Below are 16508 nucleotides of genomic sequence, written 5' to 3'. Positions count from 1 at the left end.
AAAACATTTCACAAAGAAATATAAATTACACAGGTAGTTCCATTGCAAGCGAAGTTTAATATAAAAGTTCTAAAATTCTCCAGCACTTGAAGTGGATTCGTGTAAATATCGCCGGCGGCATTTTGCAAAGTTTTAGTACTTCTACATGTTTACGAGATTAGGTAAGTCCACACAGAGCGAGCATCCTCGCGAAGCAATTGCTTCAAATCAGCTCGGTTAGACCATACATTATACTCGACCTGGAATGACGTGAGCTGTCATTTTACTCGGAGTACCTAACCACCATGTTGAACATGACCAATGAGCACACTGACTGACTGAGGGTTAGAATGTCGAGACACGCTGGCTTCGCCAGGCTGCTCGCTCTGTGTGAACCCGTTTATTAGCTTACAGATTCTCAATCATTAAATTTCTATTAAATATTATTGATCTCGACTAGTGAATGTAGAACGTGCTGCAATTGCAAATGGCAGGCAATTCCCTGAATGTGGTTTGTGGATAAGATGCGGTTTCTTGTAAGTATAGGTAAGTATAGGTATTGTAACCTATTAATACCCGTATAGGTATATGTCTCTTTATTATTTTACATATTTTATTAATCAATCCTAATTTAATAGAGATTCATTCATCGATATTACGATGTTCAAATTCTTAACATGAATCTATATCATAAAAAATTAATCTATTTCTTCATACATTGTACTATATTACTTTTCTATCAGTACTAGGTAGGTATACGTCGTGGTCCGCCTCCTAAAAATTATTCCACGGTCTACCCAGCCAAATTATTCAAACTTTTTTTATACAAACACGGAAAATCAACGTGAACCATTTGCCGGGAAATATTCTGATGTTCTTATTGGCGAACGTCACATTTAAACAAAGTAAAAATAATAATATTATTATTGCTATAATTTAATTGCAATAAAAAGCATTTGGTCAAAAATAAATACAACTCCAGCGTGCTCTACAAAACTTACATTGCTGTGTTCGCTTATAAATAGATAACCATTTGAAATGAATGTTAGAATTGTAGATTGTTACTGTAACAACACAGCTACTCAAAAGTGCTCGTATTTTCCCGACAACAACGTTATTGCAATGTAAACGAGAACACTTAGGGAAAAATATTTTAATATCTCGCCCATCAGGGCCGGAGTTAACACACATTTCAAAAACCGTTATTTATTAAAAATATATTTTTAGCTTTCAAAAGACAGTCATATTGTATACTTTTATCGATGATCTATTTAAACTACCTATTTAAAGATTTATTATATCCATCAATGTTTACATTATAATGACTTATAATATATTAAACAACTTTTACTTAAAGGGTATCATTTAAGCTATCACCAATCTATTTAGTTTTGTGTTTCTTAAATAATAGGGTTTGTCCTCAAAATAGTAGATCTGTCACCAAAATGTAGTCACCAAACAATGCAAAATCAGTTCCACATTAAGGACGCTATAACGTATTTTTACAAAAACACGCTGTTTTTCAGTACCATTTTAACTTAAAGCAATTACACGTGAGAACATAGTAATATCTTAATTTAAAGATAATATATTCAGCTCTACGTACATCTTATAAAAATTGTACGACGTCATACAAAATTGTCGCTGAAATACGTTTTTTCCATCACAATAAACGCTTAAAATGCAAAAAAATGGGGTCTAAACCGGTACCATTTTAGGAAAATTAAGAGCCTAATCTATCTTCTTAACTATATCTTATTGAGGGATATATATAGTCCTTTATATATGGTGTAATTTTTATGAATCTAAATCAAAATTTTATTTCAATAATGAGCTAAATTAAAAATACTTGTCGATTTCTTCATACATTTTGTTCTCGCGGTTCGTCAGACCGCGCTCAGAAGCGCTCTTGGAAGGACGGGTGTATCGCTCCTCGTGCCAAAAATAAAAACGAAATAAAAAAGATTATTGTGCGTGCACTGTCTTTTTCGTGATTTGAAATATTTGATACTTTATATTAGGGTTGTAACGGAGGCCTACTTAGCGGAGGCGGAGGCGGATGCGGAGGTGAAGAGGTTCGCCTCCGCGGATGCGGAGGTTAACGGAGGCGGAGGCGGAGGTGCAATTTGTTGGGAAAATATAAATAAATTTATGATTAATAGAGGCAGCAACATTCATTTATATCCATACTAATATTATAAATACGAAAGTAAATCTGTCTGTCTGTCTGTTAATCAATCACGCCTAAACTACTGATTACTGAACCAATTTGCATGGAATTTGGTATGGAGATATTTTGATACCCGAGAAAGGACATAGGCTACCTTTTATTGTGAAATATGTACCACGGGCGAAGCCGGGGCGGACCACTAGTTATATATAATGTGTACAATTGTACATACATATTCATGATTCATCTTTGTAATCAAAATTGACAAGAGGCAAATTATATTTTACGAACAAAAGCTTTGCGGCTTTTTCGCCTTCTCAGCGGTTTCTCAAGGGTTCGTAAATGAAACCAGCAGCACTAAATAACTGTTCGCTTGGCACTGAACTTGGTGGCGCCGATAAGTAAATGCGAACTATGGGAGCAAAAACTTTAAACTGAGATCCTCTTTTTTATGGGTTGTTGAATAGATTGGTGGGGTAAAACAATTCAAGATGGCGTCGACGAAAATTTGGCTTTTTTTCGTGATGGGTGTCATTTTCATAGTTTTTGGGGTAGCTATTACCGAATATGAGGTCAAAACTGAAATCCAAGATGGCGCCGACGAAAATTTTACATCTTTTCGTCATAGGTGTCATTTTCATGGTTTTTGGGGTAGCTATTAACGAATATGAGGTCAAAACTATAATCCAAGATGGCGCCGACAAAAATTTTACATCTTTTCGTCATGGGTGTCATTTTCATGGTTTTTGGGGTAGCTATTAACCAATATGAGGTCAAAACTGAAATCCAAGATGGCGCCGACGAAAATTTTACATCTTTTCGTCATGGGTGTCATTTTCATGGTTTTTGGGGTAGCTATTAACGAATATGAGGTCAAAACTATAATCCAAGATGGCGCCGACGAAAATTTTACATCTTTTCGTCATAGGTGTCATTTTCATGGTTTTTGGGGTAGCTATTAACGAATATGAGGTCAAAACTATAATCCAAGATGGCGCCGACAAAAATTTTACATCTTTTCGTCATGGGTGTCATTTTCATGGTTTTTGGGGTAGCTATTAACCAATATGAGGTCAAAACTGAAATCCAAGATGGCGCCGACGAAAATTTTACATCTTTTCGTCATGGGTGTCATTTTCATGGTTTTTGGGTAGCTATTAACGAATATGAGGTCAAAACTATAATCCAAGATGGCGCCGACAAAAATTTTACATCTTTTCGTCATTTCGTCATGGGTGTCATTTTCATGGTTTTTGGGGTAGCTATTAACGAATATGAGGTCAAAACTATAATCCAAGATGGCGCCGACAAAAATTTTACATCTTTTCGTCATGGGTGTCATTTTCATGGTTTTTGGGGTAGCTATTAACCAATTTGAAGTCAAAACTAAAATCCAAGATGGCGCCGACGAAAAATTTGACATCTTTTCATCATGGGTGTCATTTTCATGGTTTTTGGGATAGCTATTAACGAATATGAGGTCAAAACTATAATCCAAGATGGCGCTGACGAAAATTTGACATTTTTCGTGATGGGTGTCATTTTCATGGTTTTTGGGGTAGCTATTAACGAATATGAGGTCAAAACTAAAATCCAAGATGGTCGTCGAATTTCAAGATGGCGTCATGGTAATACTGTCGCGTTATGGAGCAAGGCGGCGATTTTGGTATCTATGAATCTCGCCCAAGAAGTTTCACTCCTGACACGTTTTCTCGGCACACACGTTCTTTTTTATTTTATTCTCTTTGTTTAAATGTTTTAGATAAACTTTTTTTTAAATAAAGTTTAGCGAATATATTTAAAGTTAATAATATCTGTCAGAATATTAACATTATTGCCACAGAGTTGCGTTTTATATTAAATTTCTAAATATGCATTTCAATGTTCTTTAAAATTGTTTTTTTTTTAAGACTTTCTACAAAACTGTGGTTGTTAACGTTTTTGTTATTTTACTTAAGTTTACTTTAAAGGAGTAAGAAAAATATACCTAATTATCGACGGTTACATTGGGGATTTGGTAATAGCTGTCTCAAAAACCTTGAAAATGACACCCATGCCGAAAAGATGTAAAGTTTCGTCGACACCGTCTTGGATTTTAGTTTTGACCTCATATTGGTTAATAGCTACCCCAATAACCATGAAAATGACATCCATGAAGAAAATATATAAAATTTTTGTCGGCGCCATCTTGGATTTTAGTTTTGACCTCATATTCGTTAATAGTTACCCCAATAACCATAAAAATGACACCCATGAAGAAAATATATAAAATTTTTGTCGGCGCCATCTTGGATTTTAGTTTTGACCTCATATTGGTTAATAGCTACCCCAAAAACCATGAAAATGACACCCGTGACGAAATGATGTCAAATTGTCGTCGGCGCCATTTTGGATTTTAGATTTGACCTCATATTGATTAATAGCGACTCCAACTCCTTGAAAATGACACCCATGACGAAAAGATTTCAAATTTTCGTCGGCGCCATCTTGGATTTTAGTTTTGACCTCATATTGGTTAATAGCTACCCCAAAAACCACCCACATTTGCAAATGTGTTTGCTACTTAGGAAAAGTTCAGATTTAAAGATATAGGTAATGTGAATGTGTGGTAACGAATTTAATTTATTTCATTCCGACTGTTTCTCGAAATAACATACATTTACTAAGAATTGCATACAATGCCGGGTTTAATATATTGCCGGTAACATAATATTATGTATGATAATAATTCTTAAAAAAGTATTTTATACATTTCTTAAAAAGCTTCGATATTGTATACAATAATACAATTCATATTCAAATTGTTGTAAAATAGTCACACTTTTTTAAGTTGGTTGAATACACTAAAATACTTATAAGGATCGTACCTACTAATAATAGTAACAAAATGAATTTTTAAAGTTCCCAGTAATCTTCTGGAATCAATTTCAATAAAAATATAAAAAAAAATAATAATATCAAGTATGAAGATGGTCTATAAAATGGAATGCGCTATGTTAACGTCTTTTACGTGAGCGTGATGTTCCCGCGAACCACGTGGCGACGTTAGATACCTAAATTTGAGTAACGCAGATTTGTGACAGCGCGGCGTCCTTAAATCACTTAAAATCCTGAGATATAAGGTCTAGTACCAAATAAATGTTTTTGTATGTATTATAATAGGTGTGTCCTAATAAGTATTTAAGCAAACTAATTTAAAGAGATCACCAATAAATCATATTATGTTAAGTACTAAAAGTTAAAATAATCAATATTTATTCTTAAAAATAATAACCACTGAATAATCAGCTCTGGTTTAATAGCTGGCTAATGGTTAGCATAATTGTATATAAAACACTTAATTAAAGTTAAAATAATCAATATTTATTGTTAAAAAACAATAATCACTGAATAATCAGCGCTGGTTTGGATTTCGAAGGGCGCCCCCTTTTTCTTTTCTGGCCGATAAGCACATTTTTTGCTTCTGGTGGGGGGTTGGTCAGCTTTAAGCTGTATGGCTAATCCGATAATATGTCAATTTTTAAAGAGCGCCAATTTGTCTCCGCCCCTTTGATCATTTTTTCATTTAAATTATAAATTGATGTATTAAATTGGTAACGTATACTATTAATTTAATATCTGAACGAAATAAAATGTTACTACTGTATTGGTGACAAAATATCAAATAAAAAGGAGTCGCAGTCAGGGATCGATAATCGATTTATTTGGTGACAGATCTACCATTCTGAGCACAGAGATTTAAGTAATAAAACTGTTATTATAAGAACGAGGTTTATATTCATGTAATGCAATATTATTTTATTGGTTATCGATTTCTTATTTTACACACATATTAACATTAATTTGATAATTCACACCTGGGAACAATTTTTGTTTATCTGAGAACGAAAATATTTCGTGGTGATAGATCTATTTATTAGGTGATACAACTTGATGACAAATATAAATTTTGGTGATAGAAAATATAGTTCCCTTACTTAAATATCAAATGCCATATGCCATATTATACATATATATGCCGTATATAAACCAAAAATGTACCAAACAGACAACGCCGACGCGTAACGCGTTCAAAAGCGTAGATAATAAACACAATTATAACAATATTATCCAACAAACAATTTTCTTCTTTACAAAAAAATCAACAAACTAGTTTATTCACAAACAGAACTTAAAAATAACAAAAGAAAAACGTAAAACAAAAACGAATAAAGAATAGGCAAGAAATAAGAACATCATTTTAATCATTTTCTTCTTTGCGTCTGTATACGGCCAGCAACTTTTTTATAATTATAAATAAACAAACCTTTTTTGTGAATTTAAAAAAAAGTTTTCGTACTTAAATTCCCATCTATTAAGAAAAAGAAAAACTAGAATAGAATAAGTAAATAGTGACATTAGTAATTACCGAATTAATTTGGATTTATTTATTCGGTAGCTTTTAACAAACAAGTTAAACAGAGACGATATTTATAGACGTATTTATTTAAAAAATAAGGTTACCGAAGTTTTATCTTTAACTTCTTCTATGTCTTTAATACGAATAAGATTAAATTTTGTTACGAAAATAAATCTTAAGTAGAAATGGAATTGAATAGCTGATACGTAGTGCATGCGAAAGAAGTCGTGGGCGAACTGATAGTATACTATATAGATAGTTATCTGTAAATTAGTTAAAATAAATGCGTACTAATTAATGAAATTACAGCTAAATTAAACATTCATGATTCATTAGGCTTATAGTTATAGTTATATATTCTTTATTGCACACAATTTTTAATTTACAATACAAGGACATTAGAAGCAATTGGCGGCTTTATTGCTAAATAGCAATTTCTTCCAAGCAACCAGTACAAAGCATGAAATATACAGTTACAAATATGGGAAGATAGTGTACACATAACAAGCAAATAAATAATTAATACAAAAAACATACAAATCAAAATAAACGAAAAAAAAAAAAACAAACAATATCAAAAACATTAAAAATAAAACACAACAAAGAAAAACAGCACAGAAAATTAGCAGGTTTGCAAATAATGATTCTTTACCATATTTTTAAAGGACTCAAGCGATTGAGCTTTCCTAATGCTGGTGGGTAGATCATTCCAAAGTTGCACAGCTTTAACAGTAAAAGAAGCGTTAAAAAATTTAGTTGAGTGAACAGGAACACGTAGCATTAGGTTATCATTTGATCGTAGGTTCAAACTCCTGGCAGATAAAAATTCAAAGTTATCTTTTAAATAGCAAGGAATACGAGGATCAAATAGTATGCAGTACAGGAGCGAGAGGACATGAGCATTGCGGCGGTGGCGGATGGGTAGCCATTTAAGCTGCTTCCGAAATGCTGTGACATGGTCAAATTTTCTCAACCCAAATACAAAACGCAGGGCAAGGTTCTGCAAACGTTCGATTTTATCGAGTTGTTCCTGGGTTAGGTTGGAAAAGCACACGTCAGCATAGTCCAGAATGGGCAGCATTAAGGTCTGAGCAAGCATAACTTTGGTGGGAATAGGCAAAAAATTGCGCAGCCTTCTTAAACTAGATGCTGTCCAAAATACTTTTTTACTGATGTTTTTTAACTGCACTGACCATGATAGAGTTTCGTCCATATATAATCCCAAGTTTTTAACCGATTTTCGGTAAGGCACAACGACGCCATCAATATAGATAGGTGGTAAGGTAGTCCAGTTGATTCTAGCCACCAGACTCTGACTACCAATAATGATGGCTTGTGATTTTAATGGGTTTAATTTGAGACCATGGGATACACTCCAATCATACACCTTGTTTAGATTGTTGTTTATATCATTAATGGCAGTGTTAATATCAGCTAAAGGCGACTGTGTATATATTTGAAGGTCATCTGCATAAAGATGATAAAGGGAAGTTAGGTGAGGCGTTAAAAAGTTAATAAATATAGCAAACAGAATAGGAGAGAGCACACCACCTTGTGGCACGCCAGCAGATATGTTGCGCCAGGTTGAAAAAGAATTATCGACAAGAATACGTTGCTGGCGGCCAGCCAAGTAACTCTGAAACCATCCAAGAACACTGGGAGATAGGTTTATGGAACGAAGCATGCCTAACAATAAATCAAAATCCACTGTATTGAAGGCATTACTAAAATCTAAAAGTATAAGAACTGTGAGCATCCTGTTGTCCATACCCCAGCGTATGTCATCTGTGATTTTAAGAAGAGCAGTAGTCGTACTATGACCGGGGCGGAAACCGGATTGAAAGGGATCGAGGAGGGAATTTTTATTAAGAAAGAGACTCAGCTGTTGTTGGATAAGGCGTTCTAGGATTTTGGAGAGAAAGGGTAGGATAGAAATAGGCCGATAGTCCGATAAGGAGTTAGGAGTATTTATTTTAGGAAGAGGGATAACATTAGCCTTCTTCCACATATGAGGAAAAACACTAGATGAGATAGAGGAATTAAGGATGTGGGTTATGATAGGAGTGACTATGTCTAGGATTGGAACGATCATTTTACGACTAATGCCATCCACACCGACAGAGTTTGAGGTAATGGACAATATAGTTTTCTCAACTTCAATGATAGAGAAAGAACGAAAATTAAATGGTGGAAAATTAGGAGGGGGCAAAGAAGATAAATAGCTTAAGGTTTTAGTTTTTATATTTACATCCAAAGAACAGACTGAAGTAAAGTGTTGGTTTAATGATTCTAGAGAAATATCTTTAGATAACTTACAATTACTATCCTTACCCACTCCCAATGATTTCAGAAACTTCCAGAGCCTGGCAGGATCACCGTTTTCAACAGAGGTGTGTATGTGACGTCTTTGTGCATCTCTACAAGCTGTGCTACATTTATTACGGATTATTTTATATTTGTCTCGATTGTTATCTGACGGCTTCATCTTATAACGAGCCTTGGACATATTCTTCTTATGCAGAAGAGCTTTTAAATCGTCAGTAAGCCAGGGAGCAGGAAGGTGTTTAATTTTGACTGGTCTTATAGGAGCGTGAACATCATATAAATTAACCATAAAATTGTTAAATATTGAGACTTTATCTTCAACAGATTCAGCCTTCAATAAAACATCCCAATCGATTTTTGAAGCATCATTGCGGAGACAATTTATATCCATTCCACCAAAATTACGCTGCATCAGAATTTTATGCTTTAATTTAGGAAGGCGGAGTCGAAAGGATAGGTAAAGAAGGTCATGGTTTGAAAAAGCATCCGCAGCACACTGACCATGCTTAACAACATAAGTAGGAGAAGAGGTAAGGATGAGGTCAAGTAAGGAAGGTATACAATTTGGGATAATGTGCGTAGCATTAAGTGGGAGCAAGTGTAGGTTGCATGCATCTACCAAGGTTTGTAGTTTTTTAGATCGAGTATCATTTTTTAGCATGCAAGTATTGAAATCTCCCATACAGATTATGTGCTTGTAAATAGAAGATGCATTTTCTAGAATAGTTTCTAAAGACGAGAAATAATTTACATTGAGAGAAGGACTGTAGAATACTCCGAGTAGTAATTTAGTTGAGTTTACGCTGATCTCAATGATGAGGTGCTCAGCGGCATCCGCAGGCGGGGGTTGTGGCGACATACTAACTATAGAGAAGGGAATGCAGTTAGAAAGATAAATGGCGACACCTCCCCCACCACGGCCCACTCTATCGTTGCGGATTAAATTATACCCAGGCAAGGAATATGAGGATGATGATAGGCAAGGTTTTAGCCACGATTCAGAAACCAGAATTGCGCTGATAACTTTTGAATCAAAAGATGAAAGAAGGTCAGGGAAATGTGCTGGGATACTTTGAGCATTAATATGCACAATATTTAAGTTTTTAAGACAATCATGGAAATGGGAAAAAAGGGTTTTTTCAAGGGAGGGAAAGGAAGTACTACAAAAACTATTTTCATCGCTACTACTATTTGAAGATGCCGAATAAAAGATATCACTATTTGCACTGCAGTTAGACATATGAAAGTAACTAGTTACAGTTACTTATAAACACAAAATAAGCTAAACCAGTAATACCAATACCAATACTACCAGCAATATAAGCAAATACAGCAAATAAGAACAAAGAATAAAAAACAAAAAAAAAAAATACATTAGAGGTACATACAAAGCCAGCGAGAAAAAGAAAAAAAAAAAGGAAAAGAAATAGATTAAAATAACATTACATACAAAATATTATAACTATGTTAACTTTACTTAACAAGAACTAAGAACAATTTTCTAAACAAATTTTTAGGTATAATAAACCTAAATGCCAAGGAGCTAGACCAAACAATGCGTACCTCAGATGTCAAAAGGGCATACTATATGACAGGCGTAGATGACAGGTGTCGACAGCTGTCATAATAATTGTTTACATTACAGAGTTTTGTCAATATTTTTGAAACTAGATATTACAAAAAATGCATAACAATAATTACAAAACGACGGTACTCACAATTGACATTAACTTTTATTATATTAAGCGTGGGTGACTACTAAATATGTTAACCAATAACCGCAAAGTGATTTAATATGAATATTATAACCACATAACAACATACAAAACATACACTGGAGACAAAAGGCACATAGGCAGGCAGGATGAATTGATTTTGAAAACCAGTGAATTGTTACAAACATATAGGTAATAACAGAAAGCAAGAATTAATAACACACAAAACACAGACGGAGGACAAATAGTTAATAAAAAGAGAAATACATACAAAATATGCCGCTTATTGTTTCTTAGTGCATCGTTTAGGTCTGGCATTCTGTGTAACATGGGCTTCTTTGACACCACCACTAGCTTGTGAAGTCAGATCAGACTCCACCTCCGAGTTGGTTTGAGGAATGGCATTCAGATCAGATAAACAAGTTACTTGCCGCTTCACACCTTTGGAATCTAACACAATCACAAAGCCATCTCTAGTCCAGCATTTATTAATCCCAAACTGTTTACGAGCAGCAACGAATGCTTCGTGCCGCTGCTTGGTGAGGAATTCTGAGATTGTAATTCCAGTAGATTTTAAAGCAGTTTTACCGTACCAGAGTTTATTTTTAGTAGATAAATCACTTAGCTTTACAAGAATAGGCCTTGGTTTGTCCAAACCTGTGCGACCAATGCGATGGCATCTGTTTATGTTATTTGTGCTGAAGTCAGGGATTTTAAGATTTGAACGAACAAACTGCACCAGTAACTCAGATGTATCCTCTTGATTTTCTTCAGGCAACCCATGTATTAAGAGTATTTTCTTTCTACTTCTAGTTTCCTGATGATCATATAATTTGAAGAGAAGGTTGACTTGAGCATGAAGATGTTTCAAGGTAGACAGAACAAAATTCCGAAATTCGGAAAATTCTGATGCCAAGCTGTTTGCATTGCAAGCTGGTGCCGCTTTGTTACCCTTCAAAGTGTTTTCAAATTCAGCCATCCGTGTGGTGAACATAGTTGTCATGCTGTCTAATGACTGTTGGATTGAATCCATAGTGGTGATTTATTGATACTGCTGTTATTGCAGGGAGTGAATGTTGTAGTTATATTGCTGGTATGTACTACACACTAGTTAATCATTTAAATCAAACTTAACTTGTTCAAAATGTATTTAAATGAATAAAAATTTATAAGAGCGCAATTTTTACGTGTTGACGTGTACACATCTACCCGCGAAAAATAATTATTTAACAATGTTTATATATTATATGAATTATCGGTCACAACAACTGTATGTAGAATGTAGGTGGTTATGTTTGAACATTATTTATAAAAAAGAGCGTGTGTGCCGAGCACACGTGTCAGAAGTGAAACTTCATTGGCAAGATTCAATGATACGAAAATCGTCGCCTTACTCCTTGACGTCATGACACAATCTTGAAATTTTAAGGTACAAGTCCGAGACGGGCCGCAGACTGCAACCGCAGGCGACACTGTGGCTACCGGCTGCGGTTACCGCAATGCTGCCTGCGGTCGCTATTCCAACTGCGGCTGCATGCCGTGGCTGCACAATGCACAGAACCGTGTCTAAATGATATAAACAAAAAAGACATAGATAGTTTGTCACTTCCGCGCAGGTGGCATTTGCATACTGCAGTCTGCGGTCGCTGCGCGCCGCGGCCGCACGCTGCGCGTTGCGTCTGCAGGCAGCAGTGTTGCCGCGCTTGGAATCAATTCCATAGATGTTCATAGAAACAAGTGGTGTCGCTTGCAGTTTGCGGTTGCAGATTGCGGTCTGCGGCCCGTCTCGGACTTGTACCTTTACTCTCAACTCGCCCATAAGAAGTTTGTTTCACTTCAGTAACAACTAAATAGTGTGTTCCACACTTTTGTTTGATTACCTTTTCTAGACATGTCCTTACTACAAACAACAATTGTTAATTGTATAGAAAGTTAATCTAAATAATTAGTCATACACATAATAATATGATTAATTTTCTATACTCTTGTACAATTTGAATTATTTTTCATTAAAGTGCGAATCCATTACCTTCTTTTTTGTAATCGGATAAACTGTGTAGGCAGAGCTTTATTGCAATACGCCTCTGTAACAGTCTTGAAACTTGAAATGGCATGTTTATTAAAATAGACTAGGTTGATAGAATTTTATTTACGTTGTGATTTCAACTCATTACAATTCGATATTTGCATTACAAATTATCTAATTCCTAATATTATTTATGTCTTTACTACATAGTATAAAGCAAAGTCGCTTTCTCTGTCCCTTTGTATGCTTAAATCTTTAAAACTACGAAACGGATTTTGATGCGGTTTTTTTCAATAGATAGAGTGATTCAAGAGGAAGGTTTTAGTATATAATTTATTAGGTTTTAAACAAAGCGGAAAAAGTCGCAGGCGGTAAGCTATCGCGGTAATCCGAATTGCTTTGAAAAAATTCTACTAAGTCACATTAATTTATACTATGGTATTGTAGAGATAAACGTGTGGAGTTAGACGCTTGGCTCTACATTAGTATTTATATCCGGTTTTTAGAAACATTCTGAGGAAAATATTATAAACTAGGTTTCCGCCCGCGGCTTCGCTCGCGCAGTCAAAGAAAACCCCGCATAGTTCCCGTTTCCGTGGAATTTCCGGGATTGCATCACTTTCCCGGGATAAAAAGTAGCCTATGTGCTTTCTCGGTTATCAAAATATCTCCATACCAAATTTCAAATTTGTTCAGTACTCAGTAGTTTAGGCGTGATTGAGTAACAGACAGACAGACAGAGTTTATTTCGCATTTATAATATTAATATATAGTAATATAGTGTGGATTAATTAAATAGGCTATCAGATTATAAACGTGACATTTAAACATAGCATAATTAATAAATAATTGGTCATCAAAATGCGTTTCGCATTCAAATTAGAAACTGTTTTGTCAATTTCAACTGAAAGCTCGTCATTTGGTTCGAATTGAGATTGATTATAGCCAGCTATTGTATAGTGATTATTATCTAGAGCTATTCACGTGTTCTAACTTATATGGAAATTTATTCGTTAATTATTATAAAGTGACTAATATTTATTGATATCCTATTTCGAAATATATAAAACTCAAAGGTGACTGACTGACTGACATAATAATCTATCAACGCACAGCCCAAACCACTGGACGGATCAGGCTGAAATTTGGCATGCAGGTAGACAGGATTTTGATCAATTCTATCCCCAAGGGGATAAAATAGGGGATGAAATTGAGACGGGTGAACCCGCGCGTCATATTTAACTTTATAGCAAAATGTTTATCACATACATCTATTTAGATTTAGTACTTTTCTAAGACCTTTTTTAAATTAGTAACGGTCGTGATTTCCAGCCAACGAGAAGGTTTTCCAAGAAAAATAGGTAGCAAATCTGTGTGAGAACAAAAAAACCCGTACATATAGAAGCACGTGTAAAATTATAAGGATCTACCTGTTTCCCTGGTGAGGTCTTTTTTTACGTAGTGAAAACATAATCATAATATTTTCTTTTTATTTTGAAACTTGAATCGAGTCTCATATTCTCTTATGGGAATGGAACAAATAAATTTACATTTGAATAAAGAGCTTCCTATTATATCCTCCTTAACCAGTTTAAATGTCACAATCTCAAACTCTATCACATGTTCATTCAACCAATCTTCTTTTAATAACTCAGGCCCCGGAACCACAGACACAATAGAAAATCTATTGTGTCGTGGACCGATCGGGCCGCTTGGGGCTCGTAAGCACTACAAAACATGTTCGGTAAATAAGCTGCATTTGTTTTCAATGTATATGTCGCGGCAAATTGTATAATCTCGCCATTTTGTAATATGTCGAGAATTCGTAATCAGAAGTTTTTGATTTGGATAGGGGTGTGGGTTAGGTTAGGTTCGTGTTTTTTTTAAATACACAAAAATAGGAGCCCGTCGCCTCGCGACCGTCTTTTTGTAGCATTTTGGAAACGGCAAAATAATACAATTTGCCTGCGACATATATACAATGTAGGTACTAAAACAAACGCAAGACGTGAAAAAACAAGATTATCCATGAGAGAAATTGGATCGGGTACAAATAAAATTTAAAGGCATTTCAAAGGAAAACATAAGAGAGTAGGCTGGTGTTATCACTTTCACTCGATTCTATCGTTTCTTGGAATATACGATACAATCATAAGCATTTAATAGAAGGGTTTTATCAAAAGCCATACAACGATGTTGGTGAAGGAATACTCGGAAATGATTTGTTTTTGAGTTTGTACTTTGTACGTTATCAGCCACTTGTTGCTTCGTTTTCGCAAGTTTTTAAAGAAGCTTTCTAAAGCTTAAAGTAATTGGTCACGGAAATTGTATTCTAAAACACACAATATTTTTTCAGTCTTGATAAAATAAATAAAAATAATAAATAAATAAAAATAAATAAATCAATATTTCAGGACAATTTTCACACACGGCACGATCTGATCCCATACTAAGACATAATATAACGTACATATATTTTTTAATGTTTTCGGCATCGACTTCGACTTGACTTTATTTCTTACTTTTTGGATCCTGTTTAATTTCTCAAGTAGGTCGTTACAAATCATGAGATCACCTTGCAAAGCATCTTTCTTTACCAGCAAAAAAAACATTAAAATCGCTGCATAAACGACAAAGCTCGCAGATACATAGAAATACATAAGCAATGGTGGAAAATCGAATTGAGAAAGCTCTTTTGTAACGTCAGTTAAATTCTCTAGTCTTTTCTAAAGTTCTCTCTTTTTTGATGTCGGTTAAATACAGAAGTAGGTACATTCCAGTTGAACCACGTGTAAACTGTAAAGGCATAAGCTTCGCAAATGTTTTCCTCTACGATTTATTCAAGAGTAAATAAATATTATTGAGGTGAGATCGTGAATACTGGCTTGTTTTGTTTCCATCAGGTTTCTGGAATTCTCGAAAGGATTGCTAATTTTTCGTTTATAAGTGACTTAAGGAGGGCGCATGTTTTTTTAAATTGTTGATGACCTTGGCTCTATTCCTATTATTAATGATTTATTTTACCAAAATAAAAGTAGACCATGTGATGAAGTCCATTTATAATTGTTATTTTGATTAATTTTTAACGCCCTAGTTAGTTAATAATTTATAAGTCGTAATAAATTTCTCTAAGGAGTGAAGCATCAAAATATGATTGTAGATGTAGATTAGGATTCAAATAAAATCATAAATTAACTAGCGGTCCGCCCTGGCATCGCATCTTCGTACTTCAAGGAATATTATTATAAACGAAATCTGTTCCTGTTCTCGAGTTTTGCGCTTAGCAATACATTTGGTGATTATTTTTTACTAGCTTCCGCCCACGACTTTGTACGTGCATCCCCGTTTTTCCCCGTTCCCGCAAGAATTTCGGGAAATCCTTTCTTAGGGGACGCCTACGTTATGACATCTACCTGCATGCCAAATTTCAGCCTGATACGTCCAGTGGTTTGGGCTGTGCGTTGATAGATCACTATATCAGTCACCTTTGAGTTTTATATATATAGATTTTATTTACCTAGATATACAATTAATGTATTTTAATACTTACCACATAGCCATAGTAGCATACGGCAGCCAACACAGCGCGAACACGAACACAATAATGAGCGTCATGCGTAGCGTACGTTGTCGCGCGCGTTCCAACACGCGGCGGTCTGAGCGACGCAGGCGCACGTTCGCTATACCATTCGTGTACTCTTGTTTATCTGTGGGTAGTAATTTATTTATAATGCCTACTACTAGGAGCAATTGCAAACAAACATACAAAATTCACAAAGAGTACTTTCATTGTGGTACATATTTAAAAGCCTGTAATGACAGAAAATAGCGCCCTTTTATTTTTGGACGGCCGTCCATGGACCAAACCTTGTTTTTTAATACAATAAAGCAGTA

The 16508-nt window shown here is 34.8% G+C and overlaps 2 protein-coding genes across 2 annotated transcripts in view; both read right to left on the bottom strand.

Moving 5' to 3' along the window:
• Positions 1–16508, bottom strand: part of LOC123698740 (adipokinetic hormone/corazonin-related peptide receptor variant I-like) — a 96631-nt gene that overhangs the window by 12056 nt on the left and 68067 nt on the right. The window contains exon 5 of the mRNA XM_045645489.1: positions 16165–16321. Within this exon, the coding sequence (XP_045501445.1) occupies positions 16165–16321 (157 nt within the window). The remainder of the gene's footprint in view (positions 1–16164; positions 16322–16508) is intronic.
• LOC123698447 lies at positions 10513–11689 on the bottom strand. Its single transcript, XM_045645065.1, has one exon. The coding sequence runs from the start codon at positions 11619–11621 to the stop codon at positions 10872–10874; it is 750 nt and encodes a 249-aa protein (XP_045501021.1). The 5' UTR covers positions 11622–11689; the 3' UTR covers positions 10513–10871.

The sequence above is a fragment of the Colias croceus genome, chromosome 16 (genome assembly GCF_905220415.1).
Source record: "Colias croceus chromosome 16, ilColCroc2.1".
In the NCBI taxonomy this organism is placed as follows: Eukaryota; Metazoa; Arthropoda; class Insecta; order Lepidoptera; family Pieridae; genus Colias; species Colias croceus.
This window is presented reverse-complemented; position numbering and strand designations above follow the sequence as displayed.